Below are 21,210 nucleotides of genomic sequence, written 5' to 3'. Positions count from 1 at the left end.
TTATGCTGCAGCAGGAGACCGAGACTTGAGTGTGACAAAAGCTATTGTTCTGGCCTGATCACCCGGAATAATAATTTAAATACGTTCACTCGTGGATGACAAATAAGAACACAGAGAACTCATGTACATTAGTCAGTGACATTTGATTCACTACCTAATCTTGAGGACAACATTCCTTTTAGCGGAGAGAAATGTAGAGAACTGGAACTAGTTACTAAGTTAACCGAAAAGGACTGGCACTAGCCTGAAGAGAGAATCGGAGAGAATGTAAAACTACTGATCGCTGTAGAGCGAATAAAACAGTTCTTTGTTGGATTTGTCGCTTCTTGGGCGTATTGGGCTGACACAAACATGGATGTTTCAACATGACGTTACTAATATAGAGGAGGTAAAGCTCTTTATAAATTTTAATATAGGAATGTTCTGGCAAGAGATACATGTACATGTACAGGAGACTTACCAAGTGAATAAATAGAAATAAATATTAATAGCATTTGATTTTTCAGCAATTTTATTATTTCAGAGGTACACTGAGATTCATTTAGGAAATGTTTATAGTTGTACTACAAAAGTATAAATTTTAAAATAATGCCCGCCTGACTCAAAGGTGGACTTCAGTCAATACCTGGCTAGGTTCTGGTCGAATTTCATTTACATGTGTCAGAAAAATTAATGTCCTTAAGACTAATAAACCAGATATATGTTCCTCTCTATGGAAGCCAGCTATGGAATTCATGTCAGGTTGCTTGCACATGCATTGTACAAAAATACCTTACATGTACATGCAATTGTTCAAACGGCCAAGTAAAATTAAATAATTTCATGTGCCTACATTTAAGAACCAGGGTGTTGACGGAATTCTGAATACCAAATTGTATCTCCATTTGATATACTAGGTTGAGAGGTGCCGTAGCCAGTTGTTTGGGCAGGAGGACATTTCAGGTGATCCACCAGAACCGAGTCAAACATGGAGGGATGAATGTTCTCGCTTGTTATGTAGAGAGGTAACTTCTCATCGCCCATTTTGTTATGGACAGAAATCCATTTTACTGTCTGAGTTGGGAGTACGAAGTACCAGATATTCAGCTGTTTCTCATTGTACATGTACATTGGTTCTAAATGTTCCAAATAAACGCCCTCTCTCTATTAAAATAATAGTGAATACATTTTGTCAAGAAAATGAACTTTTTTGGGCCCTTTCACAACTAAGAGTATTTTTCTTTTACAGTGTATTTCTTATTCATATGATCATTTTTTTTGTACATATTTACAGAAAAAAGTTTTTGCTATACCCAGAGTCAGAAAAGATGTCTGGAAGGATTTCCAAGAAGTTAATGCTCTGTACGAGAAAGGGAATTTGAAGGACCAAAAAGTTAGTGTTGGAGAAGCGGTACGGGTAATTGTAACGCTGAAGCAGTCACACATGAAGCCATTATGCAGCCTGACGGACGAGCAAAGACTCTCTTTGTTAAGAAAGGTGAAGTGTACACGTACAGTGTTAATTGTTGTTCATAGTATTTAAAGTTGATATATAATCTTGTGTTATTTTGCATTGAGCATTTTTTTAATACATTTACAGTAATGTTATAAATACATATTATACATACTGTATGTAAACAAGGGAACTACAGTCTAAGATATACTGCTGTGGATTGTAGGTTTCAACAGCTGTGCCTGTTAATTAACTTAGTTCAAGCTAACGTTGCAGTCAGTTATGTCCCTTATTGGCACATATGCATGCTGCTCCTGTTTCTTTTACTGTACATCAAAATTTTGTGATATATGTGAACCATAATTAAAGGGGCAGTGTCATGGCAATTTTCTTAATTTTTGTCACACATTTGCTAAATTTATATCAAAGTACCTTGGGCAGTACATAGATTTCTTTCAGACAATGAAGGGAACAAAGTTGGACTCCATTTCCATCCTGGCCATTGGTGACCAGACATATTCATTAATATTTTATTAATAGCTTCTGCGTAATATAATAGCCAGTCATTTAACAACACTGGTCTATTTTAAATGTCTTACTCTAGCCTTTCATTGATACACATGCGTTTCATTTTTGGCTCTTTTCAGTGATACTAAAAGTTGGTGGTACAGCTGCCCCTTTAACATACACACAAACAACTTCAACTACATGTATCCCGGTCTAGTGGAACTGTACAATCATATTTATTATCATACTGCATTTACATGTAGTACATGTAGCAGCCTTCATTGAACTGCAAAAATTGAAATAAACACCCAGGGCATCATTTGGAGGATGTGCATGTTAATTCAGGCAATTAGTATAATTAGGAAATAAATCTGACTATCTAGTTCTTTTGGCCACACTCACCATTTTGTTATTGTATGTTAGATTAACGCTGCCTGGATTGACTATATAATGTATGCAGGTTCCATTATTTACTGTAAAGTTTTCTAAAACATGATTTCCTACCTTTTAGGTAAAGGAAAGGGAGTTGAGCTTGAAAGAGCTGAAAGATGAAGCCAATGATGTGAACGCTCTTTCTCAAGTGCAGGAGGCAATTGGAAATTTTTTCAAAATAATCAGCTGGTAGGAGGCAGTGAGAAAATTTGGAGGCATTGTTTGTTCAGAAAGGCTTCTACGGTTTAGGGTAGACCTGATTGTGTTACTTAAAAAAAAAACTCATTAAGTTAAATTATCATTACTTCTTACATTGCACCATCTATCAGCTACATGCCACCAACCGGCACCGTCATACTGACGGAGTAAGTGGAAACCATACTCACCTAACCCACTATTTACTTTGCTGCATATGTACCAATAGGGTGAGTGGAGTGGGAGCAATAATCTGCAACAATCTGCTACGATTCGCAAATGAAGCTAACCAGAATACAAAACGATTCGCAAACAAAGCTTCAACATGCATCCACAATGACTTAATGCAAACAAGCGTCAGGAAGAATCCGCAATGATCATCCAAGACCAGCCAGCATGGAGAGTATATACGAGCAAGTCCAGCAAAATCCCTTTGGCCACCCCACAGGTCACATACAGCTAAGGGAAGGACTGCTGGCTGCATTGACTCAGGTTTAATCTTGCCTAAATTAAATTTAGCCACATATAATATATTCTGTTAAAATTATAGAGTGATTTTGGGGAATTACACGATTTCAAGGTGTTTTTAAAACACCTCAAAGACAAAGCAGACAGAGGAGAGGAGGAGGAAACAAACGACATGGTGATAACTGGACTCGATGGTGTAAGCGGCCACATTGTCTTTTCCAGATATAAGGATATCAATATAGAGGAGGCATTGGCATACTTTGAAAATGGGGCATTCTTGTCAGTGGGACATGCAGGGTTCAATTATGAGGTTAGTGGATCAATAATGTAACTTAGTTAATGCGGCTTTTATGACAAGAGGCATATACATGTACATGAATACATGCACTGCAGTCTTGCATAAGAAACTCTTCTGCACTATGTAGCCCGGTGTGTACAAGGTTTTCGGATTCGCACAGTAATTGAGTCATAATTGCAACAGTTGTTGTTTGGAGAATACAAGCTGAACCACTGAAATCAGATTTTTATCTCAACCATCTCATACACTACAGGTGTTAAAACATCAGGCATAGTACTTAGCACAATACATGTATTTTCTTGGGTTCTGTGCCTTTGTCCTGAAAAGAAGGCAGTTTAACAGAAACGTAATAATAGTAATTTGAATCGAACAAAAAGTGCATCTGATATTAGCTAAATGTTAACAATACAGTTGAACCTCCCTCCGCGACCACCCCTCATAAGAGACCACCTCTCCTGAGCGACCAGTTTTCCAAAATACCAAGAGTTTTCAAGTCACTACAGTTAGAACCTCTTGTAAGCGACCACCTCTCGTTGTGACCACGACCACTTTTACAGCTGAAAGTTGAAAATTTTCTTGTTTTTTTTAATCTCCCATAAGCGACCACTTGACAGATAATCAGCAAAAAAATAGATAATTTGTAATCAACTGTTATTAGTAACATTCTCTCATCATTGCGTAGACAAGAGGCTGAAATTTCACAGTTGGAGGTACAGGAGGTATTTTCCGAAATAGACTTTTCTTGTGAATTTAAAAATTACCATTTGCGTATGGTTTTGCCTCTCGTAAGCTACCACCTAGGCTTGACATTTTTGGGGTGGTCGCATACAGGAGGTTTAACTTTCTTTCCAGCAGGACTTAGAGAATGAAGTCCGCGACATTGTTGATCTGGTGATACGCATAAATTTTAAAAGGCTGATGACAATCGTCAACCTCATAATAGTATGCCCTGCTGCAGCATCACACCAAGTTCAGCAAGCTGTCTTGTCTCATGGAACTGCCATGACCCAATGGGGCTTTGTAGGGAGCAAAAATGCCCGATTTAGAAAACCAAAGGTAAGTGCACTAGTGCTTCATGGGTAGTATCGAAAATGAATCACTCAACCTAAGCACGCAGCACCCTCGAAACTCGAAAGCAAAGCACCCCAACTTGAACATGGTTGTTCTGGTTTTGAATGCGTATAACTAAAATATCTGATGTGTGATGCTAGCCCTTGAACAGCTTTCCCCTCCTTCAAGAAAAACTTAAACAGAAAAAGTTATTTAATTGCCAACAATGTAATTGGCAGGTTTCTCCAGTATAAATCATCAAGTCTATCTACACTTGTAGTTCTGCTGCAATACAAAACTACAACATTACTGTAGTAAAAGTTACAAATAATGTTAAACATGTTTATGTATACACATTGGTTTACCATTATGGATACTGATTAAAGTTAGCATTCCCCACTGAGTGATGTTTACTAAGCCTGTGTGGTCCTGAGTCATTCTTTGGCCACAGAGTGAACGAAGCCACAGCGCGTGATGAGAGTGTGCAGCCGTGAAAAGAGTGGGGCTGCAATCCACAAGGAGCCTCTATCCCCCTCTCAATCCTCCCACAGTGAAAGCTTGTGCTCTCCCTACCAGGATCCCCACGGCTTTGCTTGCCCCTTGTCCAAATAATGCTTTGCCATGCAGGCTAATGTTTAATAGGTTGTTGAAGCTTGCAAACATGCATTTTGTCTTTCAAACTTACTTATGACTGAAGCCATTGACTGCTTTGTTGTGGGCCACTGGGCAGTCTCTGACAAGAAGCTAACTGATAGACATGTTTCCAGAAACACAACAAATTTGATTGAGGTGGAGAAGGAAAGTGTTCAAGGCCATCCAAAAGAATTTTATAGCAACTTTTTCAAAGGAGGGAGATCCTGTCCTTGACATTGGCAGTGGAAATGTAAACTTATTTTCTGTCATGGCCAAGTGTTGACTCTTATTAAATTGGTAGTTATTAGTTATGGGAACCTCTTGATCAAGCAAACAGTAAAACGTTTGAGTGAAGGTAATGTTTTCAACGTTCAATTAGGAGATCAACAAGCAACAACCACACTACCCAGCAATTAATAGCAGAGATAATTTCCATGCTTGATGGATGCTTTTAACGTCATTCCCCCGAAACAGAAATAAACATAGATTTTTTCCTAACTTTGCTCATTCGTTGACCATAATAAGAAAACTCCAAAAATGAAATTAAAAAGGGGGGTCCCCATGCTCTGGAAGGAGCCGCAAGCAGTCAAATATATCGCCTCGTCAGCAAATTTCCAAAATTTGGAGGCTAGTGTTTTATCCACAGAGATTGATTTCTTATCACACACGCATACAGTATCCTCCAACGGTAAATGCTAGTCGAAGCTGGTAGTGTAAATCTTCACGAGTGAAGATGCACTTCAAGAGTGTCGCATCAATAACTTTGGAATAGAGAACTGACCAATTTCCGATTATTCTCAAAAAGCGTTGAGTTTTTTGTATCAAATGTACTAAAAAGGGAAGATATAGTTTAACTAATGTTTAAAACACGAGCAGCAGTGTTTTATCGAGATTTAAAACCACTGCAAGTGATGTTTTATGGACCATTTTATTGGTCAATGGGCTTATGAATTGTTAATGAGTTTTCGAGTGAAATGTACTGTGCTTATATTTATATTGAAATAGTTTTAAGGTATGTGCCCTGGCTAAAATGGTGAATTTTGAAAAAATAAAATAAAATACTTATACCTTGGCTGAGTTCCTTTTATTTAATCAAGGTGACATAATGTTTATAGTAGAACACAGAAACATCAAGAGATTTTACACATAGCCACCCTATGGTGCACACTGGTTTAATTATTAATCGAATCAAAATCAGGAACTTTCTGTTTTTCTTCTCTGGTATGTAACATTATGGCAAAAACTTTACTGAATCTGTTTCAGTTCCACATAATGCACTGACATGGTTTTAATACCACCTTGAAGTGGAATATTTTTATTAAAAATTAATATTTTTCAATTGCAAACGGTATACTCACGGTCGTATTTTTTTGTTGACCTCATTTTTATTCCCCGGACGGTATCGAAACTAGGATTGTACATCGGCACGTAATCGTTCATCATGCCAAGTTTTATGAGAAAATGCTCAATAATTCCCGAGAATTTTCATTTCTCCTAGTGCCCCTACCTGTGAAGAAGTTTAAAAGTGGAAATCCATTAGTCAAAATGTCCGATTACACCAAAAATTGCTCATTTCATTCGATTTCTCAACTTGGACGCCATCTTGGTCTTTCTCCGCTGTCCAAATCTATCGCAGAGCAGAAAACGCTTTTTATTCCCTCACCCCTCCCTAGTCAGGTGACGTTTCGGTCGTTGCTATGCGGAAGAACTTCCGGTCATGTGCGCATGCTGTGATATTCTCTCGAATCATCAAAAATGGCGCCGCCGAAGAAGAGGAGAAAGATTTCTTCCGCTGAGAAGAAGAAATTAGCAGAAGAAAGAGGGATGAAAAGTGCAGAAAAACGTGGAAAAGGCCTTGGAAGCAGGAAGACGTTTAGCAGCCTTCCAGCCAACTGGAGAGAAAAAAGGTACCAACGTGGTTCAAAGACCCAGTTGCAGTTTTCAAGTCCAGGTAAAACAGTATACAAAACGCAGGCAGCCGTTAAAGAAGCTCTCAAGTCGAGGAAAATGGATGCATGTCTACTTGAGAAACTAAGCTCTGACAGCCAAGACGAGGGAAAGACTGACGATTCTGACTATTTGCTTTCTGATGAGGGATTGCCAGAGAAGTTACAAGTGGTCGAATGTGACAGCGAAGATGACAAAACTGCACGTGGTCAACATATGGAGCGCCGCTTATTTGTCTGTGAGTCATCACAGCTCATGGATTTCGTCCAGCAAATTAACGACACCTCCAAGTGTTCTACGGCAAACTGTAATGGTAAGTTAGCCTCAACATTTTACAAACTTTATTGCTATGTTACATCTGCAAAAGCCAACAGAATATTTTCATTGTTTTCTTGATATTCTCGCACCTCTGCATGTCTCTGCTATCTTGCTCCTGCTAAAAAGTTATCTGCCCACATTTGCCCTTATTGTATACAGATGACCTGAGCTGTTATGCCCATGAAATGCTAAATGAAGAAATATAATTTATGATCAACAGCTTTGCATGTCTTTTCTGTCACAGAGTTATATTTCTAAGCTAACTCTCGTATTCCAAATTTGTTAGGTTTTCTAGTGCTTTCCAAAGTTGAGGCAGTCGGTCAAGGGGGGAGCCTGAATGCCACCTTCACGTGTAACAGTTGCCAACTGCGTACAGTTAATTTCCAAGGATCAGCCCTTGTTGAAGGATCTCGGCGAACTGTTGTGGGGCTTGCCCTTGGGGTAGCCTTTTTTCTATCTGGTCATGGATTTGCCAAGTTTGACAGAACTTTGAGACAGTTCCTAGGCATCAGCTGTGTCACCAAGAATCGTTACTACGAGATCATTAAGCTTGTATACCCTGTTGTTACGGATATTTTGAATGAAATGTGCGAAGACGAGAAGGAGCGAATGAAATCAATCTCACCTGATGTTCTTGGTAGTTGGAAAAAAGCGGTTGTCACATCTGATGGTGTTTGGCATACCAGGGGGCACTTCAGTAAGAATGGTTCTTTTATTATTAAGAACTACCTAACTGGAGGGCTCCTTTGGTATGGCCATAAGTGCATGAGAGGAAAGGATAACGTCATTGAGGAAGACCTGTACGAGGGCACTGCGAAATCCATGGAAGGAGTTTTGGCAGATGAGTGTTACCAACAAGCAAAGGATGAAGGATGCAAAGTGAACACGGTTTGGCAAGATGGCGACTCTACATCGGCAAAAGCTGTAAATAGCACCCATCCCACAGCAAAAGTTTATAAATGTGGAGGGCATGTAGGAAGAGCCCACACAAACAATTTGAAAGAATCCTCAAAAAAGAAGGAATTCACCGACGACATCAAAAGGAAGTACAAGGAAAAATTTCCTACCATTGAAACAATAAAATGCAAATGTAGTGGAACTAGGCACAAGTCTGGATGTGGCTGTTTATCTGACAGTTTCATCAAAGGGGCCCGCATCAACCACTTCATCATTCTGCAGCAGAGTAAAACACCGGAGGAATACGCCAGCCGTATCAGAGATTTATCGACCCACCACTGCAGAGATGTTCACGAATGGGAAGGCGGGTCTTGTGATTTCCATGATGCCCTGACATGTTCTTGCAAGAAATGTGCCGAGGATAAAGATTTGCAATGCGATGGCATTCCATACAAAACCAAGTGTCCTCTCACGTGTGATTTCCATTGGATGTCATACAGAATTGAATGCAAAAACAGAGCAGAGCAAGCCGAGAAAGTAATCCACCCAGAGTTAGGGCGAGGCCATTCTAATCTTTGTGAAGCCCATTTCACTGTTCTGCCGCAATTTTGAGCAAAGGATCAAAGTCTTGACAGGTATGATAAATACCATAATGTATTTAGTAGCTAGGATCCTAAAGAAGCAAGACTTTTGCAAAGCCCTCCCCTCTATTAGAGTACCCCTCCTGATAAAGAAAGCAAGCAAAACCTCCATGTGATATTACATTTTTTATTAATAACTGGATCATTGTATAATACAATGCCAGGGAGGGCTCAGTGGCCAAGGTATATAAGCCATTATACCCAGCCCGAGAAATAGCAACTATAAATTGCTTTCTAGTTGTTCTTGAAAAGGAAATCAGCAAGGCCTACTAATATTACTTGATTGTTTTTAAAAACAATTCCACTCGCGCTTGTTGGATATGAGATGATTATAGCCAACTCGGGCCTACGCACCTCGTTGGCTATCTGTCATCTCATATTAAACGCACGCTCATGGAATAATTGTTAAATACACTTATTGACTGAGTGGGAGGGCTGGACCAGAGAAAAGTTTTCTGGAGGACACAGCATACAGACCAAATGCAGCAAAGGCCCCACCAGATTTTCTTTCCCTGTTTGCGCTAGTAAGTTTGGTATAGAAAGCGTGCACAGGGTCATATGATAAATGTAAATTCTTTTATAGATTTTCATGTGAGGCTGTGAATATCCCATTTGTGACTTGTGTGTACTGAAAATCAAGTCACATGGGATGTTTATAAACAGTATTCTTTTGTTTACTTAGATTGCACTACATGGCATCTACCAATGCAGGGCTGTGTCAAGGCAACATGTCATGGTGCTATGAAGTTCGAGGAGCGAATTATCACTGGGTTGCTGATCTCTATGAGCAGTTAAATCTACCTGTGTTACCAGCTGTCGTACAGGCATTGCAGAAAGCTGTGGAAGAGAGGGCAGCAACACTACAAAAGGAGAGGACTGACGAAGCAAAGGCCAACCGAGTACACATGAAAGTCGCCAGGGCAGAAGATCAGGAGGCCAGAAGAAAATGGTTGAAGCGAAAAGCCATTGAGCACACCTACGGGCATGATGATGATGACGATCTAGGTAATGAGGAGGAAACATCTGGTACAACAGATGGACCAAGTAGTAATGTGGTTATAAGTGGAAAGAGCTGTCGCTGTGGGTCCACTGAACACAAGCGGACATCGCACAAGTCATGTCCACTGAACAAGAAGAAGTAAATGAAAATGTGGAGTTGGACACAAGCGCTATCGTGTATATATTTTACAGTTCGACTACTGTTACCGGGGTCACTTAATCAAAACTGGCCAATCAGATTGCAAGACTAGAACAATAAATTTCAACCAAAGTTGATTGAACCAATCACCAGTAGACGGAGTTTTGAAATTATTCACCGTTTGTATCATAATGTGATCTTATTGGCCAGTTTTAAGTGACCCCGGTAATAGTAGTAGTAGTCTGTAACAATAACAACTAATGTTTTTCAATTGAGAGGGGTACTCAGGTACTTTTAATGTTGGGGAAGTAGCAAGACCTTTTGGTTTGAAATTTTTGATATTGTAATTTTCTTGTGTTTGAAATTTCCTGCATGAGTCTGTTTTTGGTAGAAATTTTTGTTGTACCAGATGCAGCATGCTTCCTCCTCATTGCCTAGATCGTCATCATCATCGTGTCCATAACAATTTTTCTGCACAGAAAAAAAAACATTTTTGGTTACATTCCAGTTAGTTAGACTTTTGATATGTTAGTTGAAGCCTCCTGAGCACCCCTGTGATGGAAAGCAATGTCTTGTTTGCTTACATTGTAAAAACTCTGACTTATTATTATTCAAAAGGAGGAAAGTTTGCATCAAACAAATACACCTCCAGTAAGCATGCTTTGTTCCCACCAAGACAGGCCACTAAGCATACAAACGAAACTCATTGCTACAGCTTTGTTTCAGGGTCTATTTCGTTCAGGTTTTGCTTCACATGAAAGTTAGAGCATGATGGACCAATGTTTACCAAATTAGGGCATTTTTGAAACAGCAGTGTACTGTGTGGGGTCCTTTTAGTGATACTTCATTGTTAGGAATTCAAACCATGCTCATAGTAACAGGGCTATTGAAGATTGCATAAACACTTTTATTAGCCTATGTGTAAATATTATATATATAATTTTCTTCATATAATTTTCTTTGTTCAAACTGTACTTCTTCAAAATACTCTTTGAATATTCGTGATTTGATAATGATGATGTAATTATTTGAAAAAAATATATCTTTATAAAAAAAATAGACCACAATCATTTTTTCTTTCCCTTTGACTTTATTTCCCTGAGATCGTACAAACACTTTTATTAGCCTTTGTGTAAATATTATGTATATAATTTTTCTTCATATAATTTTCTTTGTTTACACTGTACTTCTTCAAAATACTCTTTGAATATTCATGATTTGATAATGATGATGTAATCATTTGAAAAAATATATATCTTTATAAAAAAAAATAGACCACGATCATTTTTTCTTTCTCTTTGATATCATCCCCCTGAGACGGCATTACACTTTTATTAGCCTATGTGTAAACATTATGTATATAATTTTTCTTCATATAATTTTCTTTGTTTACACTGCACTTCTTCAAAATACTCTTTGAATATTCATGATTTGATAATGATGATGTAATCATTTGAAAAAAAAATATATCTTTATAAAAAAAAAAAAAAACCATGATCATTTTTTCTTTCCCTTTGACTTCATTTCCCTGGTCTTGATCGCTGGCCACTTAGCTTTTGAAAGGTCACCAATGTTGACCTTGTACACCTGAAAATGGGATAAAATATCATGTAAAGTCTACGGTCACAAGTTATTTTCATTCATACCCACCCATTTCCAGCAGTTGGACCTGGGAGAATTGAGGTAGCAACTAGAACATGGGCATACAGGAGATAACAAAGGTTTTATCTGATTTTGACTTTTCCACAAATAACATTTCTATCTGTTTACCTTTGCGTGCGTTGGGTCAGGCTTCTCTACAGGGCAGCCGGGAATGATTTCCCTCACCACTCCTTTCAGAGTGGGAGGGAAAACGTAAGTTGGCTGGCAGCCAACCTCTGCCCCCAGCGTTTGCCCACTTCCATGCTGCATTGGGAAAAGAAACATTGTCAGCCATTTCTAAACGTTTTCGTATTACTGATGTTAAATTGCAGTTGGCAATTATTTATTACAATTGGTCCCGAATTTTTGCTCCATAATCAAAGCATATGTCTGTTTAGATTGTTGGGCAACACGAAGCTGTGTACATGTATGACTGTCATTAGTAGATCAATAGATGCATAAAAGTAGGTAAAGGAGTAATCCTTGCTTGCTTCAAACAAAGATGAACCCACAAAAATACGACAAAATGGCTCTATACAAGGAATGAACAAGGGAAACTGTATGCGCTAGTTTTCACTTACCCACAACTTCAAAAATAGGTTCCGATAGAGCCTTGCACTCTTTGCCTCTTTCTTGCCTCTTTCAATGACTCAGCCGCCGCCATCTTTTCCTTCACGTGAAGCGAGGAGTGGAAAACCGCTGCCCAGAATTTCGCAAGCTCAACTTTTCCCTAGTAACCGCCCCAGCCCCCTCCTCGGTCATAGGAACTAACTTCCGGTGAAAACAACAAAACTTGTCAAGGCATAGAAGTCTAAGCATCCCTCATATCGGCCTAAAACCATACTTTTTTAAAATTAAGTGTTATAAACTGCAAACAGGCCAAAAATCGCTTGAATCTGAAATGCTAAAATTATCCAGGGCCCATACCTTAAGATCCCAAAAAAGTCTTCCTTTTTCCATTTCAGTTATTACGAGAGGGTAAAACAAATGAGAGAAAGCGTGGAAGCCAACCCCGAGAAACACCAGGGAAGAGGTTGTTCTCTCGCATACTCTCTAGCGTTGGAGTGGTTCAAAAAATTTGAAAAAAATGCAGACCACATGCCCAACTGTGCGACAAAAACCCTTCCCTCGTGCCTCTCAAAGACAGCCGTGTTCCAGCTGTACCGGGAGCAGATGGCTGGGAAGCCAACTTAAATGCATACTTCGTTCGTGTATGGCATGTGGAAGAAACATTTTGGAAACGTAATAATTCCAAAGGTTGGTGGAAATAAGACCATGTATTACACACATATCTTATTGTGAGCCTGTTTTCAGGCTTGATTTGTCAGCCAAGGATACGTTACTTTCTAATAATCCATATCTGCATACTCCACGATGGAGATGAAATTGTCTCCACCTGTGGAAATGACGATTATAACAATAATTCAGCCCAGGACACCACCAGTTTACTGATTTCCCCCTTTATAGATAATGCTCGTCGAAACGTTATTTATTCTGGGTATGGCCAAAGCGTATTTGATTAAGAGGATAGTAAGTTGCAAAACAGATTGATGCATGTCACTATCACTGGATCGTGGCCTCTTCTAAATATTCCTTTGCAAGCCTTAGCTATGAATTGATGGCTATCTTCGATGGTCGACGAACTGATCAATAATAAATAATTAACTTAATAACTAACTAAGTTAATTAACTTAATTAACTTTTAGGAGATAACTCGTCTTCAAAGGCGCAATAATTGAGGTACATTAATAACAATGATAATAATAATATAATAAAAGTCTTTATTTTCTCAAAAGATAAAAAATACATATCCATTAACCTTACTTCCTTAAAATGCTTAAGAATTGAAATTAAACTATTAATAACGCATCTTTCGCTTTTATTTTTATTTTTTTTTACAGCAAAGCCGGTTCAGCAAGTGTGCAATTTGTGTACACATCAAAGAACGCCTCTTAAGTCCAGGTACATCAGGTGAAAGGAGGATTGAGCTCGGTCTAATGAGGAAGATACACCTCACGCAGCAATTGTAAGTATGCCTTGTGAACAAAATGTGCTTCACGTATTGCATTGATTTAATTAAAGTAATGGGAGATACAAACATCAACAGGGAACAGGTAATCCATATTAAAAAGGTAAAGCGGGAAGGATACATAAAACAACATAATTCAATGGGATGACCCAAATCTTAGCTTGGGGCTAGACTGCATTGACAATTACGACGAGTTAAGAACTTTTATGGAAGACCTTCTGAAGAGGCTATTCTAATTACGTACTTACTAATCTACAGGGCAGAAAGAAACAAATATTACAAGCATGGGTTGAAAGCTAAAACAAACCCGGAGAAGTACCTGTCCATCATCCTTGATGGAATGGATCAGGGCAAACATAATTTATCGAACTTTGCCACAAGCACCAAGGTAAATGGCTGAACTATTTTTTTTCAGCGAAATCAAGAGCTCACGATTCAGGCCTTCCGCCATTAGAGAAGTATATATATGTTATTATTTAAACATGTATACTACGAGTTTGCTGTCCCAAAGTTCAAGAGCAACTTTTTCCAATTTTCTAGGAAGATTGAAAGGAAGTCATGAACTTCTGGTAAATAAATTTCTGGCTAAATCGTACAAGTTAAATCGTGACTTACAATGAATGATTTTATTTGCATGTAGGTATACCATTTCCTTTTATTAACCTTTTAACTTCAATCTTTTATCGTGCAGTCTCGGTTAAACTAGCATTTATTGGGAGACTAAAAATTAGGTGAAAGAACAAAAAAAAGGTTACCAGGTTCCCCTGTAGCATATGACTTGATTTCATTACATTCTCGTGATGTAGCAAACTTGGTTATATTTGAAGCCAGTTGAAGGGTAGTTAAAATTTTAATAAATGCATCATTTAGCTCTTGAAATGAGCATTCAACAAACCAACTTTATTGGTTTAATTTAAGGTTGATGGAAGCACCTGGCGCTTGAAGACACACATCACAGGGGTCCTGGTCAACTGGAGGTCTTCCGGTGCCGCCCACCTTGACTTGTGTCAGAGGCCTCACGATTCAAACCTAACCATCAATGTTCTTCTCCACCTGTTGTTATGGATACAAACATCGGTAATATCTGAAGTTTGAACGCTTAAAACAAACATACCTAAAGTTTTCATGACATATCAACGAAAGCGAAAAAATTTGTAGGGGAGTAGGGGTGCTACAGTGGTGAAAGCACTTGCCTCTCACGAGAGTGGCCCGGGTTCAATTTCCTGATTCCGCATCATTAGTGGATTTATTTTGTTTGTTATTTTTGTCTGGTTCTTATCCTTACTCCAAGAGCTTTTTCTCTGGGTACTCCGGTTTTCGCCTCTGTAACCTAGCACAAATTTTGAGCCATTTTTGAGATTTTCTATTAACTTGCTTAATCACTACCTTTTTTTGCTTAATGGCGTACATCCACAACTCACTTTTCTGTTCAATTTGAATTTGTCTAGATGGGCCATCTGCCATCTACATTATATCTCCAAATGGACAACTGTTGGAGGGAGTGCAAGAATCGGTACATTTTAACCTTCCTTGCCCTCCTCGTGGAGTTAGACATTTTCAAGAAGGTAAATGCTAATAATTGATTTCTTAATTTCCGAATTTAGTCTCCATTCCGTGAAAGTTAATAAAAGCTGTACCACTCTTCATTTTCATACTTGCTGCAGATTTCGTTAGTCAGAACAGAAGACACAGCAATATTCAGGCAGTTTTTTTTTAATTGATATAACCTTCAGTTTTATATTTCGTCCCACTGAAGATACAAATCAACCTTCCCTTGTCAGGTACTCAACTTTATAAATTTTAGTTCTTAAGTAATTTGGTTTATTCTCTTTTTCATTTGAGATCAAAATTTGTTTTTTAATGGTGCGCCACATGCACGAAGACGTGGACCAGCTATTCTCGACTAACAAAGTTAAATGTTCTTACACTGCCAGATTTGCTGAAGGAAATTGGTGAGAGCTATACGCCAGCCATCCTCGTGTCCCTGTTAAAGTTTATGTTCGAAGTAAAAGGTTGGTTGGAAACATACGCGGAAAATGATCTCAGCGGTCATGTGGAACCGAATCAATTCAAGGTAAATATTAGATGCCTATGGACTTGGGATAAAATTAAATTTTTTAAAGTAATTTGCAGCACAATAGCCAAGTCTGCTGGTAGCTCCATGCTAAGAACATCAAATCCTAAGGACAATAGTCTTTCTGAAAGATGCCTCATGAGTGCTCTTCAAACTTCCCGTGTGCTTCATATCTCTATGAACGTACAGCTGAGGCAAGAAAAATTTATTTTAACATTTTCAACGCGGTAGGTAATTTTTTCTCGAGGCATTTCTATGCTGACATTATCCGAGTGCACACCGGGAATACGAAGCACCCACGTGCAATTGAATTTGATTACAGTAATTTACTAGTTTTGTTAAATAATTGATGGACTTTTCTTCTGGCAAGGGTTTTTTCTCATTGTCAACCTGTTTTGATTGCTTTTGGTAATTTGCAGGTCACTAAGGGCAGGGACGGTAAGGCAAAACTAAAGTACAAAAAGTGGTCGACTAGTGAGGTCTGGCTCCCTGAAGATTCAGAAGGAATCACTCTTTTAAAAAGAATTCCCAAAGGAACACCACCAGTATGTTTAAAACATGTCAAGTTAGTGGTAAACTCTCGCGTAACACACTCTTTTTGACTTGAATTACTTTTAACTTTGGTTGGATTAGGTGTCAAAATAGTTCGAATGTCTTGGAACACGTGGGTAACTTCCACCGAGTAAATAAATATAATATGCTCTAATTTGTTGTGATAGGTTGTAGAGGCAAACACTTCGAAAATGAACCTAGAGAGGATTAAGGCAGACTTAAATAAGTTTCGCCTCCATTTTGATGACGACGCAACAAAATGGTGGGAATTGTTTTTGCAAAACCCGGACAAAGTAGAAGAAGCCACTCCAAGATGGATACTTCCTCTGTTGTTTAAGGCACGGGCAGAAGAGCCTCAGAGGTAAGAAAGTGAAGAAATTTCACGAGCAGAACGGGAGCTAGTAAGGCTCGTTGCAAGAGAAGAGCGAGAAGTAGAGGTAATCGACCTCTCTGAAGTATTTTATCTAGAGCTCTAAAGATTCAAGTTTTTTATACCTAAGAAGAGAAGAGATTGCGACTATTTCCTTTTTAGAATCCCCAAATACTAAAAATGAAACTTAAAAGAAACACTGATTCCGATCACACGCGAAATATTCATCCATGAAACTTTTGTACGTTCCTATTATTACATTCCATCTTCGTTGCGAAGGAAATTACCTGTTTGATTTAAATCTTGACGTTCTTTCCCATTTCAAACGTCATGTTGAAATAATGGTGCAGTTATATTGAAGGATTGAGCAAACAGGTCTTGAACCAACTATCCTAGAAATTTGGTCTATGGATTTCTTCAAACTTCCAGCTCCATCTTAATACTTCTGTTTTCAGTCCCCAAGTTGTATACAGGACTTTTTTAGACGCTTCCTTGGATGGAGAACGCCGCTACAAAGCAGTGGGCAAATAGTGGATGATTAATTGATCACTTAGAGCGAGGTTTCCTTCTGTCGTATGTTAATTTGAGTTATTTTGTTTCCATTGTATTTATTACTTCTTCACTTTTTCTTTTAGGTACGGGCAGGAGGAAAAAGACGTAACAGCGACAAAGCTCAAAGAGAGTAAAAACATGGTAAATATTTACTTTTGATGGGTAGTGTATTAATTTGAATTACAACTTAGTTGACACTGTATGGATATTGTTAGGAGAAAATTGTTGTTGTTCACTATGGGAATTAAAGGGTTAAGACCTCTACTCATGCAGAGGTTATCTTATGTAGAAAAAACATTTTATTGAAACCTGTTCACATGCAATTTAATATTTCTTCAATGGGAATATAACAGGGAATAAGTGTTTGATGTCTTTCTATATGATTTTGAATACAGTTGAAGCTCCCATAATATTTAAGCAACCACTTCGAGGATTTTTAAAACTGATTGTATCTTAGAGCTGGTCACTTACAAGAGTTGGCACTGATCACTAATCCTGCCTTTGTTAAAACTGATCTTCCTTTTTAATTCATTAAAATTGGCACATTTCTTCTACATAAAACAAAGGATGGTTTACTTTGTTTATTACAAGTATATAAGTTGTTACATGTTGCATGTTTGAATCATTTCAATTTCATATCATATATCGGCTTTCTTTCAAATTTACGTCCTTTCCTGGCTTCATCCATCTGTGAATGTCAACACTCAAAGTGATGGAGGAAAAAGTTTTGTGCCTGGAATTGGCATCAGGGCCAAAACTACGGATCAGTGGGCAGAAGTCTCAAGACAAGTATGATACTAGACAGAAAAGGATTCTACAATTTTAGAAACAAACAGTTTTGTTTTAGATGCGGGAATTGCTATTTTATTTCAGTTTATAGCAGTGATGGTTTACTGTAGGTCAATTGTTGGTAAACTGATGGCTGACAGTATGCCGACAGTCAACCAACAGAGTTCTTTTGTCTCTTTTCTCTTGTTCTATTGCATTGGCGATTCAATCGAGGTAGTAATTTCTGAACTTAACAGAGCTTTGGAAGAGCCTCTATACTGGTGCAAAACAAACTCGCTTGTGCCTCATCCAAAGAAATGCGAAGCAATGATCCTCAACCGTGGAAGATTCACTGGCCCATTGAAAGAGTCAACGTTGGCCCAGCACACCATCAAATGGGTTACACACTCTCGTCTATTAGGCGTATTGATAGATGATCAACTAAACTGGTCTAAACATGTTAGTGTTGTTAAAAAAGGCTTTGTTGATATGTTAACCTTGTTAAAACGTACCAAATTTCTTCCAAAGAATATGCTATTAGACTTGTATTTTAGAGTTATTATGCCGTTGATTGTATATGGTATATCAGTATGGGGAGGCCTCACCAATAAGGAAGGTTTTAAGGCATTAGAAACATTGCACTGTAGAGCCGGAGAATTATCTTTGAGCTACCTTGGGAGATATCTAATGCAGATGTTCTGAAAAAGGCTAATTGGTCTTCTTTAGCCTTTATGTATAAAATTAGCTTAGCTAAGCTTATGTATAAAATCAACAATAACCTGACTCCAGACGCTATGTCAGCTATTATTAAGAACAGTGATAACATCAAGCGATATCAACTTAGAAAGAAACTGAAAATTGATGTCCCTCGTTTCAACACCAACTACATGAGGAACTCTGTAGCTCGTAGAGGAGCAATAGTTTGGAACAAGTTGGTTCCTCAACTCAATGAAGATATAGACAATGTTAAGAAATATGCGATTATGGCAAGACGGTCAAAGACTCTGCTACACCTAGATTTCGACTGTATCTCCCCTCAAACATTGTCCAGAAGGGAGGAAGATTTCAAGTATAATTAGTGTTAATAATTAGTCGATACTAGAGTACCACCTTGTACTTTAGAATTTTAAGCTTTTATCGTTTTAGACTTATATGTAGTAAGTAGCTATATTTTAGCTGGTGTATATCCTATTTATTTTCTAATTCATTGGTAAACTTATTTAATTATTTGGACACGACCCCACAAGCGAAGCGTCGCTTTAATACTTATTGTGTATAAATAAAGATTATTGATTGATTGATTGATTTGGGAGCTCTTCTTCACTTTTAATTCATATATGTAATTTCTTAATAGGCTATATGCGCAGGTAGCAGTGTGCAATCAATGCAATTATCCATATCTCCACAAAGATAGTAAGTTAATGATAATGATCGAAACATGTATGTATTCTTCAATCTTTGTGCCCTACATAGGAACTTTCAACGGAGGCAGAGAAGTATGGTGTATCTTGTGTTAATGTGGCAATTACCTTTGGAAATGAGAGTGAATGCTCAACAAGTGACCTTACAAAAAGGTCACCAAAGAGCGAAATGAAGAAAGGCATCAAGCTTCCAAAGAGGGAACTCAATAGTAGCTTAGTGGCTCTGATAGATGCAGGTTTGAGCAAATTTTTACTAATGATAATTGAATTCACTCCAAAATGCTCGTGCAATATACATAGTTGATGGGTAATGAAATATATCTGCATGGCATACTCTGTTCTGTAACACATTGTGACGAAAAGCGATGCAAAGTTTAATTAAAATAGATTTTGAGGATACAGTAAATCCTCTGTTAAGACCCCCAGGGGGGGGGGGGGGGTAAAAGAGTGGGGGTTAGGCTTATTTAATTAAGCGAAACGCATCAACGGAACCAAGATTTCTTGAGGTTCCATGACTGTTTACTGCTTTTTCTAACAATAAGAAACTGGTGAGAATTCTCCTCAGAGAACTGTATAGCGTAAAGTTGAAAGGAGTGAGGGGTAATTATGGAATCTCCTTTTGGGTGTCTAGTAGCTTGAGCTTTTAAACAAAGGAACGTCTCAATCTTAACCCAAGAAAGTGTATACGGCCTTATTTCTCATTATGGAAATGCATACAGCTATTTCGAGAATGCTTGTCAGAAAACATGTGCCCACAACAATCTTGAAAGGTAATGTGGAATATGATCAATACACTGTTCCTGACACTGTAGCTGTCGAATCTTTTATTGTTGATTTACTTTAGCACTCTCAAACATATGTCCACGTTTTCTTCGAAGAACAGTGAACTCAAAAACCATCCACAGTACCTGTTGAAATTGTCACGTGCACTTTTCCGACAACCTTTCTCGAAATAGCTGTACATATACATGTACAGAGCTTACATGGGACTTTAAATGGGGTTAATTTGTTCAGAGACACTCACGAGTTAAACTGCATCTGCTTATACATTTATGAGCTTCTGCTGTATTACAATTTTTTCACAATTATTGCTATTCCACAATATTCTATCTATTGAAATCTTATTTATAGTGACAGGAAATGCAGGCAATGAAGAGGATGTTCTTGAAGACTTTCTTAATGGAACATTAATTCAAGATGAAATTCCTGGCTCCAATAGCACTGCCCAGGTACTCAGTGTCAAATGAAGGGACAGCATCAACCAGCTTTCTGCCAAGCTCGAGAAACTTGTAGAAGGTTAGCTAATAAATAGTAGATTTGCAAGTTATTAAACGTTTATTCCCTGAACTAAATATTATGCCAATTAAGTGTAAATTCGAGTGAGTAATTAAGTCCGGTGGTGATGTACTGGTAATATAATAAGAAAAGGAGATGAACTGCACATAACATTAGGTCATTGCACAAATTAATGTCTTGTAAATCGTACCTGTGATCATACATTATGTGTGGTATCTAATGGTTTGATGCAAGATTGTTGTTTTGCAGAGGGGAGTGATGGAGAAATCTTTACAACTCCTCAAGAGACTCCAGAGGCAAGTCTTAATTGTAATGTTGGCCAGGGGTATTGATCATAACTTCTTTATCGTGATCAGTTGATCGAAATGAGAAGATCTTTAAGTTGTAAGATAATAGCTGCAGGCTTTGGATGTTAATAGACAAGTTTCTATTAATTTAAAAAAAATATGTACATCTTGGACACAATGGAGGCAATGACTCCGAATTCAAAACGAACGGCAGAGCAATACACTCCAAAGAGCAGAAAAGTTTTCATACAGGTACTTTAAAAT

At 38.1% G+C, this 21,210-nt stretch overlaps 2 protein-coding genes, 1 long non-coding RNA gene and 1 pseudogene across 5 annotated transcripts; all 4 read left to right on the top strand.

The window, feature by feature from the left end:
• Positions 1 to 1,283: 1,283 nt before the first annotated feature.
• On the top strand, positions 1,284 to 12,781 carry LOC146465210 (uncharacterized). Its single transcript, XM_085128463.1, has 5 exons — positions 1,284 to 1,477; positions 2,451 to 2,621; positions 3,117 to 3,344; positions 4,185 to 4,388; positions 12,563 to 12,781. The coding sequence occupies exons 3-5, from the start codon at positions 3,207 to 3,209 to the stop codon at positions 12,677 to 12,679; spliced, it is 459 nt and encodes a 152-aa protein (XP_084984589.1). The 5' UTR covers positions 1,284 to 1,477; positions 2,451 to 2,621; positions 3,117 to 3,206; the 3' UTR covers positions 12,680 to 12,781.
• LOC146465211 (uncharacterized) lies at positions 6,771 to 9,986 on the top strand (annotated as a pseudogene). Its single transcript, XR_014868245.1, has 3 exons — positions 6,771 to 7,275; positions 7,567 to 8,812; positions 9,501 to 9,986. The product of XR_014868245.1 is annotated as an uncharacterized LOC146465211 (transcript).
• Positions 12,782 to 13,474: 693 nt separating the features above from the next.
• LOC146465209 (uncharacterized) lies at positions 13,475 to 18,301 on the top strand. Of its 2 annotated transcripts, XM_085128461.1 has the most exons (8): positions 13,475 to 13,623; positions 13,885 to 14,014; positions 14,545 to 14,703; positions 15,561 to 15,700; positions 16,120 to 16,245; positions 16,420 to 16,613; positions 17,258 to 17,315; positions 18,181 to 18,301. In XM_085128461.1, the coding sequence occupies exons 3-8, from the start codon at positions 14,688 to 14,690 to the stop codon at positions 18,181 to 18,183; spliced, it is 537 nt and encodes a 178-aa protein (XP_084984587.1). In that variant the 5' UTR covers positions 13,475 to 13,623; positions 13,885 to 14,014; positions 14,545 to 14,687; the 3' UTR covers positions 18,184 to 18,301. The 2 variants fall into 2 exon arrangements, with proteins under 2 accessions (XP_084984587.1, XP_084984588.1); XM_085128462.1 differs by lacking the exons at positions 15,561 to 15,700; positions 16,120 to 16,245; positions 16,420 to 16,613; positions 17,258 to 17,315; positions 18,181 to 18,301 and adding an exon at positions 15,075 to 15,260.
• Positions 18,302 to 19,256: 955 nt separating this feature from the next.
• LOC146465208 (uncharacterized) lies at positions 19,257 to 20,958 on the top strand. The gene is made up of 3 exons (XR_014868244.1): positions 19,257 to 19,599; positions 20,495 to 20,659; positions 20,909 to 20,958. It is a non-coding gene; the product is annotated as an uncharacterized LOC146465208 (long non-coding RNA).
• Positions 20,959 to 21,210: the final 252 nt, after the last annotated feature.

Source organism: Pavona decussata, unplaced genomic scaffold (assembly GCF_977016875.1).
Source record: "Pavona decussata unplaced genomic scaffold, jaPavDecu1.1 SCAFFOLD_156, whole genome shotgun sequence".
Classification (NCBI taxonomy): Eukaryota; Metazoa; Cnidaria; class Anthozoa; order Scleractinia; family Agariciidae; genus Pavona; species Pavona decussata.
Note: the sequence above shows the minus strand (reverse complement) of the source record. Positions and strands in the feature narration are given on the sequence as shown.